The 13,301-nt window shown below is 40.4% G+C and overlaps 1 protein-coding gene across 2 annotated transcripts in view; it reads left to right on the plus strand.

Moving 5' to 3' along the window:
• The window catches only part of LOC146379985 (protein NLRC3-like), a 29,143-nt gene extending 18,811 nt beyond the window's left edge, over positions 1-10,332 (plus strand). For both annotated transcript variants that reach the window (XM_084938906.1, XM_084938905.1), the window contains exons 8-10: positions 817-990; positions 8,447-8,493; positions 8,659-10,332. In XM_084938906.1, coding sequence (XP_084795032.1) covers positions 817-990; positions 8,447-8,493; positions 8,659-9,176 — 739 coding nt within the window. In that variant the 3' untranslated portion in view covers positions 9,177-10,332. The remainder of the gene's footprint in view (positions 1-816; positions 991-8,446; positions 8,494-8,658) is intronic.
• The last annotated feature ends 2,969 nt before the right edge of the window (positions 10,333-13,301 follow it).

The following is a 13,301-nucleotide window of genomic DNA, read 5'->3' on the forward strand; positions in this document are numbered from 1 at the left end:
GAGCAGCCACTCAAGGACAGCCCAAGAGCCGCCAGGAAGCCCACCAGGAAGCATAGCACACCGAGCTACCAATTTGGGACCCGCTGGCCGCGCAAACCCGCGCAATGCGGGCCACACACTGGATAGAGAGTCAGCGCTGTAGACTGGTAACTCTCACTCACCGACTGATGGATCAGACACAGCGAGGTCCGAGTGGCTCGTTAACCGGCGAACCACGGGCAACACACCAGGGGACACAGCCTGCAACAGCAGGTTGAGCAAGGGATGTGACCCGAAGGACCCGACCCCTGCGGTTTCCTTTTAAATTCAGAGTTTATAAAAATCATTTTCTCACAATTTCCCGAATGATCAGGCCATAAATAAACAATAATAGCATATTCACTTTTGCAGGTTAAACTTGTGGTTCTTAGTGCTTCCAAAAAGTAGATTTAAATAATTAAACTTGAAACAATAGTGTTAAATGGACTAACTTCCTAACATTCTAACATCCCACATTCACCCAAGCACTGTTTTCTAACTAAAATTCATACTCTGATGGATGCAAATGGGGGTTAGTATCTTGCCGAAGGATATTCGGCATGCAGACTGGGGAAGCCAGGGACCGAACCACCAACCTTCCAATCAGCAGATGACCTGCTATACCTCCTGAGCTATAGCCACCCCCTTGATAATCTGACTACATAACAAGTCTTATCTAGTCAAATGGATCGATGGCCCTGTATTTGGAGATAAGAAAGACAAATAAAACAATCCTTACGTGCAGTATTCACAGATTGATTGTTTTTTTCTTTTTTGTTTGTTTACTTTTGTCTGCAGTCTATCAGGCTGTCTGATCACAGAAGAAGGCTGTACTTCTCTGGCTTCAGCTCTGAGCTCCAACCCCTCCCATCTGAGAGAGCTGGACCTGAGCTACAATCATCCGGGAGCCTCAGGAGTGGAGCTCCTTTCGTCTCAACTGAAGGATCCAAATTCGAGACTCGACACTCTCAGGTATGGGAATAGTGTCTGATAGAGGAGGAAGACATTTTCTTTAAATAATTTAATTCTTTAATTTGTGTTTGTTTCATGCAGATGTGACATAAACAAACACACAACAAACTTTTATCTATATTTAATTATTTAACTATAATTATTTACAGCTGTGGCTCAATAATTTGTTGAAACAACTTTGGCAGCAATTACAGCCTCAAGTCTGTTTGGGACAAATAATCAATTTCTGTGCTTTTGCCTCTTTTTAAACTTTGTTTTGAAAAATACAGCATACAAAGTAGAGTACAAAATCCCATGAAAATGGAAAGATACTTAAACACAAAAATCTGACAAAACAGAGCTGGTAAAGAAAATATGAGAGGTTTAAATGTGGCTGCATGTAGTCGATGTGAGGGTACTCATTTATGTTCAGTCCACAATTAACGCATTTGACCAGAGGAAAACGTGGGGATTAAAATGATGATAAGAGAAAAATAACAATAAATTATTATCATTATTAGTGTTGTGGTCAGTAATGTATTACACAGTAATTGTCCATTTCCTTAAAATAATGCAGTACATTACTTAATTACTTAGTACCAAACAAATTAATTAATTTAACCACTTCACTGTAAAATCTAATTACTTCCCAGACGTTAAAAAAATATGCAACTCGTTTCCTCAAAAAAACTAAGTAAAGCTTAGTTAACATATCTACGTTAAGACAACTTATTCATTGCAAATACACAGTACTAAGAATAATTGGATGTTTATGTTGGTAAAATACTAATCATTTACTTACTGATAAAAATATCAAGTTCTACTAAATTAAAAAAAGAACAATTTGTGTTAATTTACTTTTTTTTGCTTACACACAAATTCATTGAATGCAACTGTTACCAGTAGTCTGTTAGCATTTTTTTTTTTACTATATTTTTCCACCATATTTTTTTTCTCAAAGATATTTTTAGGGTTAGATGGGTTCAACTGAAGCATCAAAGAAAAACCGATACACACAGAATTGTTAAAGAACAAGCAAGTAGGGTTCACAATGATTATTTGAAGTGAAATAATAGAATACAGATTAATGACACATTCACAAATCTTGTAATTGCTTTTACCAGTTTATCCCCTAGCCATACCACACAGTAGCCCTATCCTTCAGGCCAGGTAAAAAAACGAAGAAGCAAAAAACAGAAACAAAAAACAAACAAACAAAAAAACATCATTGCAAATACAACAGGACAAAACAATATAAAACAAACACACAAATAACTAAATAACTAAAAGAAAGGGGGGGAGAGATTTACTGAGTAATGCTGGAAGTCAGGTTCTCAACCTGAAGGCTGAAAAAGTATTTCAGGAATTGCCCCCACACCTTGTAAAAGAGATTAATGAGGTAGACCATAGATAAGAGAATTACAGTAATCTAAAACAGATGTGACAAGACCATTGACAAGTATGGTGGTACTGTTTGGAGTGAGTTAAGGACGAAGGGGCTTAATATTACGGAGATGAAAATAGGAAGACCGAGTGATATTATTTATATGTGCTGTGAAGGAAAGTGCTATCGAGGATGTCACCAAGACTCTTAACCTGGGGGGAGGTTTTGACAACAGAGTTATCAATGGATAATGAAAGACTTCTGGTTGGGACTTTGGTCAGTTTTGATTTGGTACCTATCAGAATGAATTCTGTTTTACTGCCATTAAGTTTAAGAAAGTTGTGAGAAAACCAGACCTTAATTTCACCTGAACAGTCAGAAATTGATGTGAGTGGGAGAGTCGCCGTGGGTTTGGGGGCTATGTAGAGCTGGGTGTTATCTGTGTAGCAGTGAAACTGGATGTTGGCTTCCTGAAAATATTACCTAGGGGTAGGAGATAAATAATAAAAAGCAAAGGACTCGGGGCAGAGCCTTGGGGTACATTGGAATTAATCTCCGTTACATTACTTATATAATTAGAATAAATTGAGTTTTGGCTTCGGTTCCTCCCAAAGAACAAACTACCAACCACAAATTTAACAACGTAGTGTATGCTTTACAGTGTAGTAAGGAATTCTCAGACCTCTACATTAGAGAGACCAAACAGCCACTTCACAAGCGCATGGCACAACATAGGAGAGCCACCTCCATGGGACAAGACTTTGTGGTCCATCTGCATCTAAAGGACAAAGGTCACTCTTTCGAGGATGCCAATGTCCACATTGTGGACAGTGAGGACAGATAGTTTGAAAGAGGAGTGAAAGAAGCCATCTGTGTCTACTGTGAATGACCATTTTTGAACAGAGGCAGTGGTTTACGACACCAACTGTCTACCATCCAGAATCCAGTTTTGAGATCCTTCACAGACGCCTTAACACCCACTCACATCCTGGGCTATTCGACCTCAGGAAATCACATGATGGGGTGGGGCTAGGTTTCACAATGGGTTCACTCAAAACCTTGGCTGATTGTGACCCACACCCATTTTCACACCTTGGCCTGATTAGATAGAGGATCAATAGGGGGTCCATAACCCTCATGACCCCATAGGGCTAAAAAATCTGGGACTCTCCACCAATTGCTCTTAGAACTGAAGAAGTGTCTTCAAGAAACTTAAAGAAGTCCAGATGCTTTTCTTTTCCAAGCTCCTTAGACTTATATTATAACTTATATAACTTATATTTGCTTTCTTAAAACATTTTTTTCTGTATTTGCACTGTAACAGACCTCAAGTTAGACAATCTAGCTGCATTATTACAATATCTTTTTAAACTTCCGGTTGCGCCGTAAGATGGCCGCATCGACGAGAGCTCTGAGTCATCTCAGCAACACTTTTATTATTTATTTCGTACTACTTGCTATTTCTGTGTGCACAGCGCAATCATATACTCTGTATGACAGACAAACACTTTGGAGTTATGTTCGTCAGCCAGTTTGGACTTTACGCCAGGTTTCAACATCGTGGATGCTCTGCTGCCTGGGATCTTTTGTCTACCTTTGTCTATTCGACACCGAGGGAAGACAAAGAGGTGGAAAAGTCCTGGAGTTTTGAGCTGAACCTGACAGAAACAACAAACCACCTCTGCCCAACATCCTACTTGCGAATGTTCAGTCTCTCGATGAGCTGCGTGTACAGATTAAACATCAAAAAGACATCAGGAACTGCTGTGTTTTGGCATTCACAGAAAAATGGCTGAGGTCCAGCATCCCCGACTGCGCCGTCATGTTGAATGGGTTCACTGTTTACTGGGGAGACTGAACAAAGGACTCAGGCAAGAAAAGGGGAGGAGGTCTGTGCTTTGTGGCTAACTCTTTGTGGGCTAGAGATGTGAATATCTTAAAAACATACTGCTCTCAGACCCTCGAGCTGCTGACCATCAAAGTTAGACCTTTTTAGCTCCCGAGTGAGTTCAGTAAAGCTACGGCTATGGACGAACTGTATGATGTCATTATTGAATTTGAAAACAAAAATCCTGAAGCTGCCTTTATTGTGCTGGGAGACTTCAACAGAGCCAACATGAAGAAAGTTCTCCCTAAATACTACCAACACATCTTCTTCCCTACAAGAGGTGATCAAACACTGGATCATTGCTACACTCCATTCAAGGACTGCTACAAACCCCTCCCTTGCCCAGCTTTTGGCAAGGCAGAACATTGTTCCATACTGCTGCTGCCTGCATACAGACAAAGGCTTAAACAGGAAAAAAAAACTGTCTCCAGAGACATCTACAAATGGGACAATGAGGCTGAGGAGGTTTTACAGGACTGCTTTGAGACATCTGACTGGCAGATATATGAGGATGCAACAAATGGCATCATCAATGAACTCACAGACTCTGTCATTGGATATATTGGAAAATGGATTGGGAAATGACGATATCATCACCAAAACCCCCGTCTGCAAATATCCAAATCAGAAACTCTGGGTAAATAAAGACATTCATGCTAAGTTCAAGGTGCGGACCTACGAAAGTTTAAAAAAAAAAAGGGCCAGAAAGGACTACAGGTAAAAAGTAGTCTAGTTACCACAGCTTTGACGCCAGGCGATTGTGGAATGGACTGCACTGCATTGCTGACTACAAGAAGGAAAACACAGGCAGCGTTCACCCCACTGCATCTCGTGTAGACGAGATTCTATGCTCGTTTTGATGCAGACAACAAAGATCAGATCCTCTACCCTCAGGAAGACAGTGAGGCTGTAACTCAAAAGATATGAGATGGTCTTTCAAAAAGGTCGGTCCTCACAAAGCTCCTGGACCAGATGGCATCCCAGGCCGGGTTCTGACCAGTGCGCTGACCAGTTTGCAGGGGTGTTCACCAATATCTTCAACCTCTCCCTGAGGCAGTCAGTGGTCCCCACATCTCTCAAAACATCCACCATCATTCCTGTACCAAAGAAATCAGTGGTCTCCTGTCTGAATAACTACCGTACTGTTGCACTCACATCCGTCATCATGAAGTGTGTTGAGAGGCTGGTCAAAGGTCACATCTGCTCCTCACTTGACCTTGAGCTAGAAACACCCATCTGCAGATGGATTCTGAACTTCTGGAGACAGTAATGTGGAAAGTGATGAAGGGTCTGATGCAGAGCCTCAAATTGGGAGAAAGCATGTCACCTCGCACGGTAACACAATCTCATCAAGTGCAAATATGATGACAATTATATTTCGCTTGGGTTCACATGTATAAACTGGTGGATTTTCCCTGCCACAATGTGATAATTGTGCAAAGTTATCGTCTCACATCTCAATGAAACCTTAACTATTGGGCAGACATTTTTCCCCATTTGAAAAATAAACCAAGAGAAGCAGCTACTTCAGCGCGTACGCCACATTGAATTTTACGCAATACAACTGTATTAGCTCACGGATGTGTCTGGCCTGGCGCATTTCCTCGTATATGTGGAGATGTATATGAGCGCCACATTCATGAAGGAACTGTCAAGGACATACTTTTCTGTAAACCACTGGAAGAAAGGACAACTGCAGTAGATATTTTTCAAAAGCTGGACACATTCATGAACACACATGGACTCGTGTGGGACAGATGTGTTGGCATCTGCACTGATGGCACACGGACCATGACTGGGAGACATGGAGGTGTGGTTTTGTGTGGGCAAGCAATTGCACCAGATGGCTCTTGGGTACACTGCAGCATCTACCGAGAGGATCTTCCTGCAAAGGGAATACCTGTCAGTCTGAAACATGTTTATGTGCCTGACTTATCTGTGTGATATATTTTCTCTTTCATGTTCAAGATAAAATTGAGGCCATGATAAAGAAGTTAAACCTCTGGAAGAACTGCATAGACACACCCATTTACCACCGTGCCTACTTTGTTATCAGCATCTGACCAGGAGAGCCTGACTGAGATCACCACAGACAGAGCTCTAAAAGTTGAATATGCTCCAAAAACCCTGGTGGATTTCTGGATAGGACTGCACACTGAACAGTCTGCATTGGCTAAGCACTCTGTCAAGACTCTGATGCCTTTCACCACCACTGGTGGTTTTCTGCTTTACCAAACAGGAAAACAAGATACACAGCAAGACTTTGTGTGGAAAACAAATTAGGACTAAGCCTTTCCTAAAATGAGCCAAACATTGAAAAGCTGTGTGCCTCTGCCCAAGCACATCCATCACATTAAATAAAGTTCTGTTTAATGAAAGTTCACATCTGGTCTTTATGTTCTCAATAAAATGGTTCATTCTAATAGATCTTTTGATACACTTCTAGTATTAAGTAGTAGCATTTGTGATTAAAATTGTGTCATTACTAAAATATAGTAATACATTTATTTGGTTGTGAGAAATAACAAGCAAATTAGACTAGCACCTATAGTACAAATAACACCATCTATTACTGTGTCTGAATGTGTGGTATTGGCACTGCCAGTTTAGGCCTAACGAGATATGAGTTTTAAAAAAAGACCACCTAGTTTAAATGTATTCATTACATGCTTGTTAAAAGCTAACTTCCATAAGCACAATAACCAGATGAAACATATGGCAGTGTTTATATGTAACATAGGCAACCTTAAAATGTTTCTTATGATTCAACTGTGGGATTTAACTTAATTCTTTAGAAGGACAGGCTAAATTACTTTATTTTCAACTTTAAGGCCAACCTAGATTTTAACTATTTAACAGGCCACTAATCTAGTTTATGGCTTTGCACTTTCCAAACATGTATCTAAACACATTGTTTTAATAAAAAAAAAATACTATTGATATTATTATTATTACTGTTATTTAACATGTAATTAAACAGAAATGTTCATTAAATATAAAAGCAGTTTGCTTATGTTGTTAAAGAAAGGCTAGATTTGACATTAAGAGATGCTACAGATGTTCAAAAGCAACAAAAAAGCCTTAAAAGAAATACGGGGTTTAAGAATATGTAATGTTATAAAGGTTCATAAGGGTGAAGCTTCTCCAGGTTTGCTCATCATATTTCAGAAAAAAAAACCCTGTGCACCATGAACATGCAAACTGATCTATGCCAGAGAGGAGGAAAGCAGTGACATGGAATTTTCAAACCATATTGTTTTGTCCTTCCGCACTGAGAAGCAAAATTTCCATCTTACTTAGTTTTTCTAATTTAAGACAACTCAAATAAACTGGGTTGATCGACTTTTTGGATGAAAAGTACTGGTAACCTACTTAAACTGAGTTCTAATAACAAGTTGATAAAAACTGAGTTCAGTCTACTTAACAGAAAATTTAAAGATGCTGACACACAGACGCAGCGGCTCACTGCTCCTCACGTTCGGTGCTTTGTTTTTTACTTTTTCCATGTGTATATGTGTGGGTGTATGTGTTTTCTATTACTATACATCAAGTGGAGTCCACTTACAGTCGACCTTTTGAGTTTACACCGTGCAAGGAACATTATGTCGGACTATCACCACTTCCATGGCATTCCGGAGGACATAATAAGAACTCCAGGGTCTCCATGGTTGGTTCTTCCCAGCAGTAAGCCAAAGAGGAAACATAAACAAAGGAGGCAAAAGCGTGGCTGCACTAGCAAGGCTAAAGAAACAACCATTTAAGCCACCGCTTCCGAGTATCTTCCTCTTCAACGTCAGGTCCCTAACCAACAAAAATGACAAACTGAGATTACAAACTGCAGTCAACAAGTATGTACAGGACAGCAGCATTGTACTACTCACAGAGTGCTGCAGCCATCAATTCCGGTATTTACCAATACCTTATCCGTAGATTAATTCCAAACAGCTCTCATGTTTCCTCATTTTTCCGATCTCCTAACATGGGGACGTGTTGGGTGCCCGGAAGCCTAACATATTGACAATTTTTCACCTAGCGTAAAATGTTATGCTTTGGGAGGGAGAACCTGTTGGGACTGAAGTGTATTTGTGAAACTGTTGGACTGTTCCATTATCAGTGTCTAACATTATGTGTATGACAGCGATGTAATGTCCATGTGTGCATGCTGAAAGACACTGTGCTGGTCTGACCCCCCCTCCTCCTTTCAGGGTGGAGCCTGCTGGAGTCCAGTGGTTGAGACCAGGTCTGAGGAAGTGTAAGTGTGTTTTTAATGTGATTCATGAAAACAAAGCAGCACACATTCAACCATCTTCAAACTGTCACATCACTCATTCACATTTCTGATGTCAGGAGGCATCAAAGTGTCAATCAGATGATGGATCAATAACTGCAGCTGGATTGTGTTTGTTCTCTCCACCAGATTCCTGTCAACCCACAATTGACACAAACACAGTACACAGAAACCTCAAACTGTCTGACAACAACAGGAAGGTGACACATGTGCATGAGGTTCAGTCGTATCCTGATCACCCACACAGATTTGATGTTCATCAGCTGCTGTGTAGAGATGGTCTGACTGATCGCGGTTACTGGGAGGTCGAGTGGAAAGGAGAGGTTTGGATAACAGTGAGTTACAGAAGAATAAGAAGGAAAGGAGTCAGCAATGACTGTTATTTTGGAGAGAATGATCATTCCTGGAGGTTGTATTGCTCTGATGCTGGTCCTATTTATGTTTGTCACGATACCAAATTCGTATCCACCACCTCCTCCGTCTCTAACAGAGTAGCAGTGTACGTGGACTCTCCTGCCGGCACTCTGTCCTTCTACAGAGTCTCCTCTGACACTCTGATCCATCTCCACACCTTCAACACCACATTCACTGAACCTCTTTATCCTGGATTAAAAGTCTTTATGGGTGCCTCAGTGTGTCTGTGCTGAGTTGAGTGTAAAGAGTGTCCTCCTGTTAGAGAAACACTGACTGTTGAACAGATAGTTCAGTCTGTACATGTCTGTCTCTTTCACTCAGAAACACATTTTCAGATTCATGGATTCAGTTGAAGTTTTAAACTGTTGATTGATGATGTGACTGATTCCTTGTAAATTTCTTCATCTTCAGGCCTTTAAAGATGGAAGCTACCATTAGTTCAAGATCCACATTTTGTTTTTCTGTCTTTTTTTCACTCAAAGCTTCACAGTGAATATCAGTATGTTGTTTTTCTCTGAAGCTCAGTTCACAACCAGCTCCTCTGCATTTTCATCAAGCCTGAGCTCATTAAAATGAATCCAAATGTTTGAGTTCTCTTTCTTAATGGGGTTTTTCCAAAGTCTCCACATGCTCTTACTGTTTCACTCATTGTTGGAAGCTCATAATTTGAAAATGTTTCAGCCATATAAGCTGAAAATATTGGCCAAATAGTTTTAAATGCAGTTATAACCAGAGTATGATTGTTTTGAGGGATCATAATGCATGTGGCTTATCTAATAAACAGCAAAGGCTTCAATCCTGATTTGAAAGTAGTCTTGTGTTTTTCCAATGTTGAACAAGAACATGGTGCAGGATGCTGGTAACAGCTTGGTTATCAAACGCATGAAATATGTAAATATGTGTGTATCGCACTGCATATGTTGTGTATCACTTTAGTTTGTATGAAATATGAAAACTATCACAAAGTGTCCTGGTGAAATATCTGCTGAAATTTCTGACAGACATTAGATTTGTTGTTTTTTTGTTTTTCAATTGGATAAAATGCTGCATGAAAAACAAAGAGGAAGTGATGACAGATGTGTTTATGTCCACAAAGCAGAATGAGCTCTGTTGCTGACAATAAGTGATGTACAAACAGAGTGAGCATTTCTGAGGCCTTGGAAAGAAAAGAGAAGCACAATCACTGATTGTGAGCTCACCAACACACAAATTTACACTTCGTTTGTGTTCACAGAGAAAAACACACTTCTTGCTGCTGATGTTTCACAATAAAAGCCACGATAAGAAACAGAAAAGCTGTAAAAACATTTGATTGAATTGGGGGAAATGTCTGAATCTATCTAGTATTAAACTAAGAGTGTATAACTTGTATAAAGAGTATTATGTGAATGTGAGGTTTCCATGGTAATGAAGAACCTTCATCGCAGTGAAAACACACAGTTATAGCTGAAGTTATGTGGCTGAGCGTCCAATCCTGCTTCACTGACAGGCTTCTGGACTGTTTCAGAGAAACTATCAGGATCACTGCCCTCCAGTGGTCACTGTCAGTAACTACTACTCTTCATATACAATAATACTGGCATTAGGACACATTCACTGCAGTGTTTCAGCGCTAATGTTCATTAGTGTGATAATGATGCTTTATATCTGAACACAGATATTATTAAACTGATAGAATCACTGACACTGTCAGCAGAGATTTACTGACTGATGACATGTTACTGCCCCCAGGTGGTCACAGTGAGGAACTGCATGATATTAAACCAGTGACAGGTGGCGTCCTTAATAAAGAGCATTTCTAACCAATATATATATTACAACAAAGAGCAATAAAAATCATTAATAACACTGGCTTCAATGAAGCTTCTGACTCACTCTTAATCAAATTAAAAACCTTCAATTTTATGAGCTGCTCGAGCTTCAAACAGCCCAAATTATGTAGAGAGCAAGATGATATCCACGAGGCCAAATATTCAGAATGAGTTTCAGGTCTAATAAAAACATGACACACTGAGAGGAAACTCCATGTTCAATAACGCAGCTGTAAGAACTAATAGTAAAATCACAGCATTACACTGCTGCTTGTGTGTGGACTTCTCTCAGGCCCTCTCCATGCTGTCTCCTTCCAGTCCATCCCTGAACCTGCAGGACCCACTCAGGGGAACCTTTGGATGACGGAGGCAGGTCACATGACTGAGAAGATGAATCAGGTGTTGTAGAAGATGGAGAAACAGGTTGGAGAAAACAATGGCCATTTTTACATCAGCAGTGCATGATGGCTCTTTCTTACTGAGCTCTCAAAGGAGCTCGTAGCAACACATTTGAGAAATCGGCTGGAAGGTCATCCCCAACTTTAAACCCCGATCGCTGAAGCAATGGGAAGGTGTGCGGTGACAAAAGACACAACTCAGCCAGAGGAAAAAAGCAGCCTGGACAAAGGACAAAGAAGAAGATTGATTTCAGTTTGAAGTAATGAAGACGATAAAGTCAGCAGTGGGTGTGCAAAATGCAATGTAGCTATGTGGAGGGATTAAAGCCAGAAACAGGAAGTCTGTCACAACTCTATATGGTGAGGAGACAAGGCAAGAAAACACACACACACATACACACAATGGATGTTGATATTGTTCTACTGCCATTGTGTATTTTTGAAAATTGGAAAGGAAAAAAAAATGTTTTCAAAATGTGAGAAAAAATGACAAATATTTGACAGCTGAAATCGTTCTTGGACCAAATTATATGGCTGTTTGTTTCTCCCATGTATAGGTCTGAGCACTCCTCGCTGTACTGCACACCAAACACTATACTGTTTAGTTTGTGTTTGGGACTTTTTTGTTGTTGGGATCAAGTAGTTTGTGTCCGAGTGTGTGGCTGGGTCTGAAGTGGACTGGGAGGTCGTGTTTGAAGAAAATTCTGATTAATACCTGGGACTCTCCACCATTGGGTTTTAAAACTGAAGAAGCTTCTCAGAAGGGGGTTTGAAACATCTTCAAGGAACTTAAAGAAGTCCAGTCTCTTTTCTTTCCAAGCTCCTTAGCCTACCATGACCTGGATGACTGAGAACCTCCACAGACAAAGACTTATGGTGTAACAGGTTCAACAGTTTCTATGTGGCCCCTGAAATCCTGCCTCTCTGTCACCTGAAACCGTTTCATTCTCACCTGTGTCTCCGAAGCCTTTTTCAAACAGTTCTCGCAATCACCTTTACCCTCTATTGCTGGCTAATCCCTAACCTCTCATTTCTTTGTGTTTCCATATGTTGTCCAGCTGTTCTCCCTGTTAACCCTCTCAGGCTCAAATTAAGTTTTTGTTGCTAATGCACAAAAGAATAAGTGCAGTGGTAGGCCTACTTCTGAGTAAAAAAAAACTCATAAAATATGTATGTGGGGTAATCAGGTTGTTAGCTTTCAACTGTTGCAAATCTGCAACGCCTGCCTTGAGAGGGTTAAAACTTTCAATCAGATTTTTCTTCTTTTGGACCAAGGAAACTTTCAGCCTGTCAGATCACATGTCTTCAAGAAGGAAACCTGTGAATGCTGCAGCATTTCTGCTCAAATATTTACAGGACGTTACAGCTCACCTTGCTCAGCAGCTCACCTGAAGGATAGTGCACCCTCTGCTGGTTGCTGCTCATGTTATTACTCCACGTTTTCTTCTCCTGATGCTCTTTGTTAGTCTGTAAGTAGTTGATGGTACAAATAAACCCTTTTCAAACCTTTTTCTTTCCATTCAGATAATTTAGACAGTTCTGATGACAGTCTTCAGTGGTCTCAGCCTCTCGTGTCGTCCAGCAGAGGATCAGATAGCAAATGAATGATGTCCAAACTGTCTTGCAAGTGAGAGCCAACTGAATGATCTGTATGTGTTTTCTTAGCACACAACTTGGATGCACAATCAATCTGTCAATTTTTTAACAGAGTGAGGGATTTTCAACACACGAAAGACACTAGATTTCTTTGGAGTTTTTAATGTTGAAATGCCGCCCCTACTATCCGCCGCGGGAGTTCTCAGCTACGAGCTATTTTTTATTTTTTATTGTATTTTTTTTTTGCCGATGCCCGTGATGCCGCCCCCCACCACTATGCCGCCCCGGGCAACCGCCCGTGTCGCCCGTATCAAAAACCGCTACTGCATATACAAATACAGAAGTGACAAGTGGAAACATATTTACAATCCAAAGTCAGACTAACAGTTTTCAGTAGCACAGTCTTTTATTTACAGTCTGCTTCTCCTGGTGGTAAACCTCTATCACATGTCTGGATTAAACATTAGGCCTATATAGCTGCTGGTTCCAGCTTAAGCAATATTTTAAAAATACTATATTCTTCATTGATTTGAGCTGTGGGGTTTGCTATACA

The sequence above is a fragment of the Perissodus microlepis genome, chromosome 9 (genome assembly GCF_051167445.1).
Source record: "Perissodus microlepis isolate ML-2025 ecotype Zambia chromosome 9, ASM5116744v1, whole genome shotgun sequence".
Classification (NCBI taxonomy): domain Eukaryota; kingdom Metazoa; phylum Chordata; class Actinopteri; order Cichliformes; family Cichlidae; genus Perissodus; species Perissodus microlepis.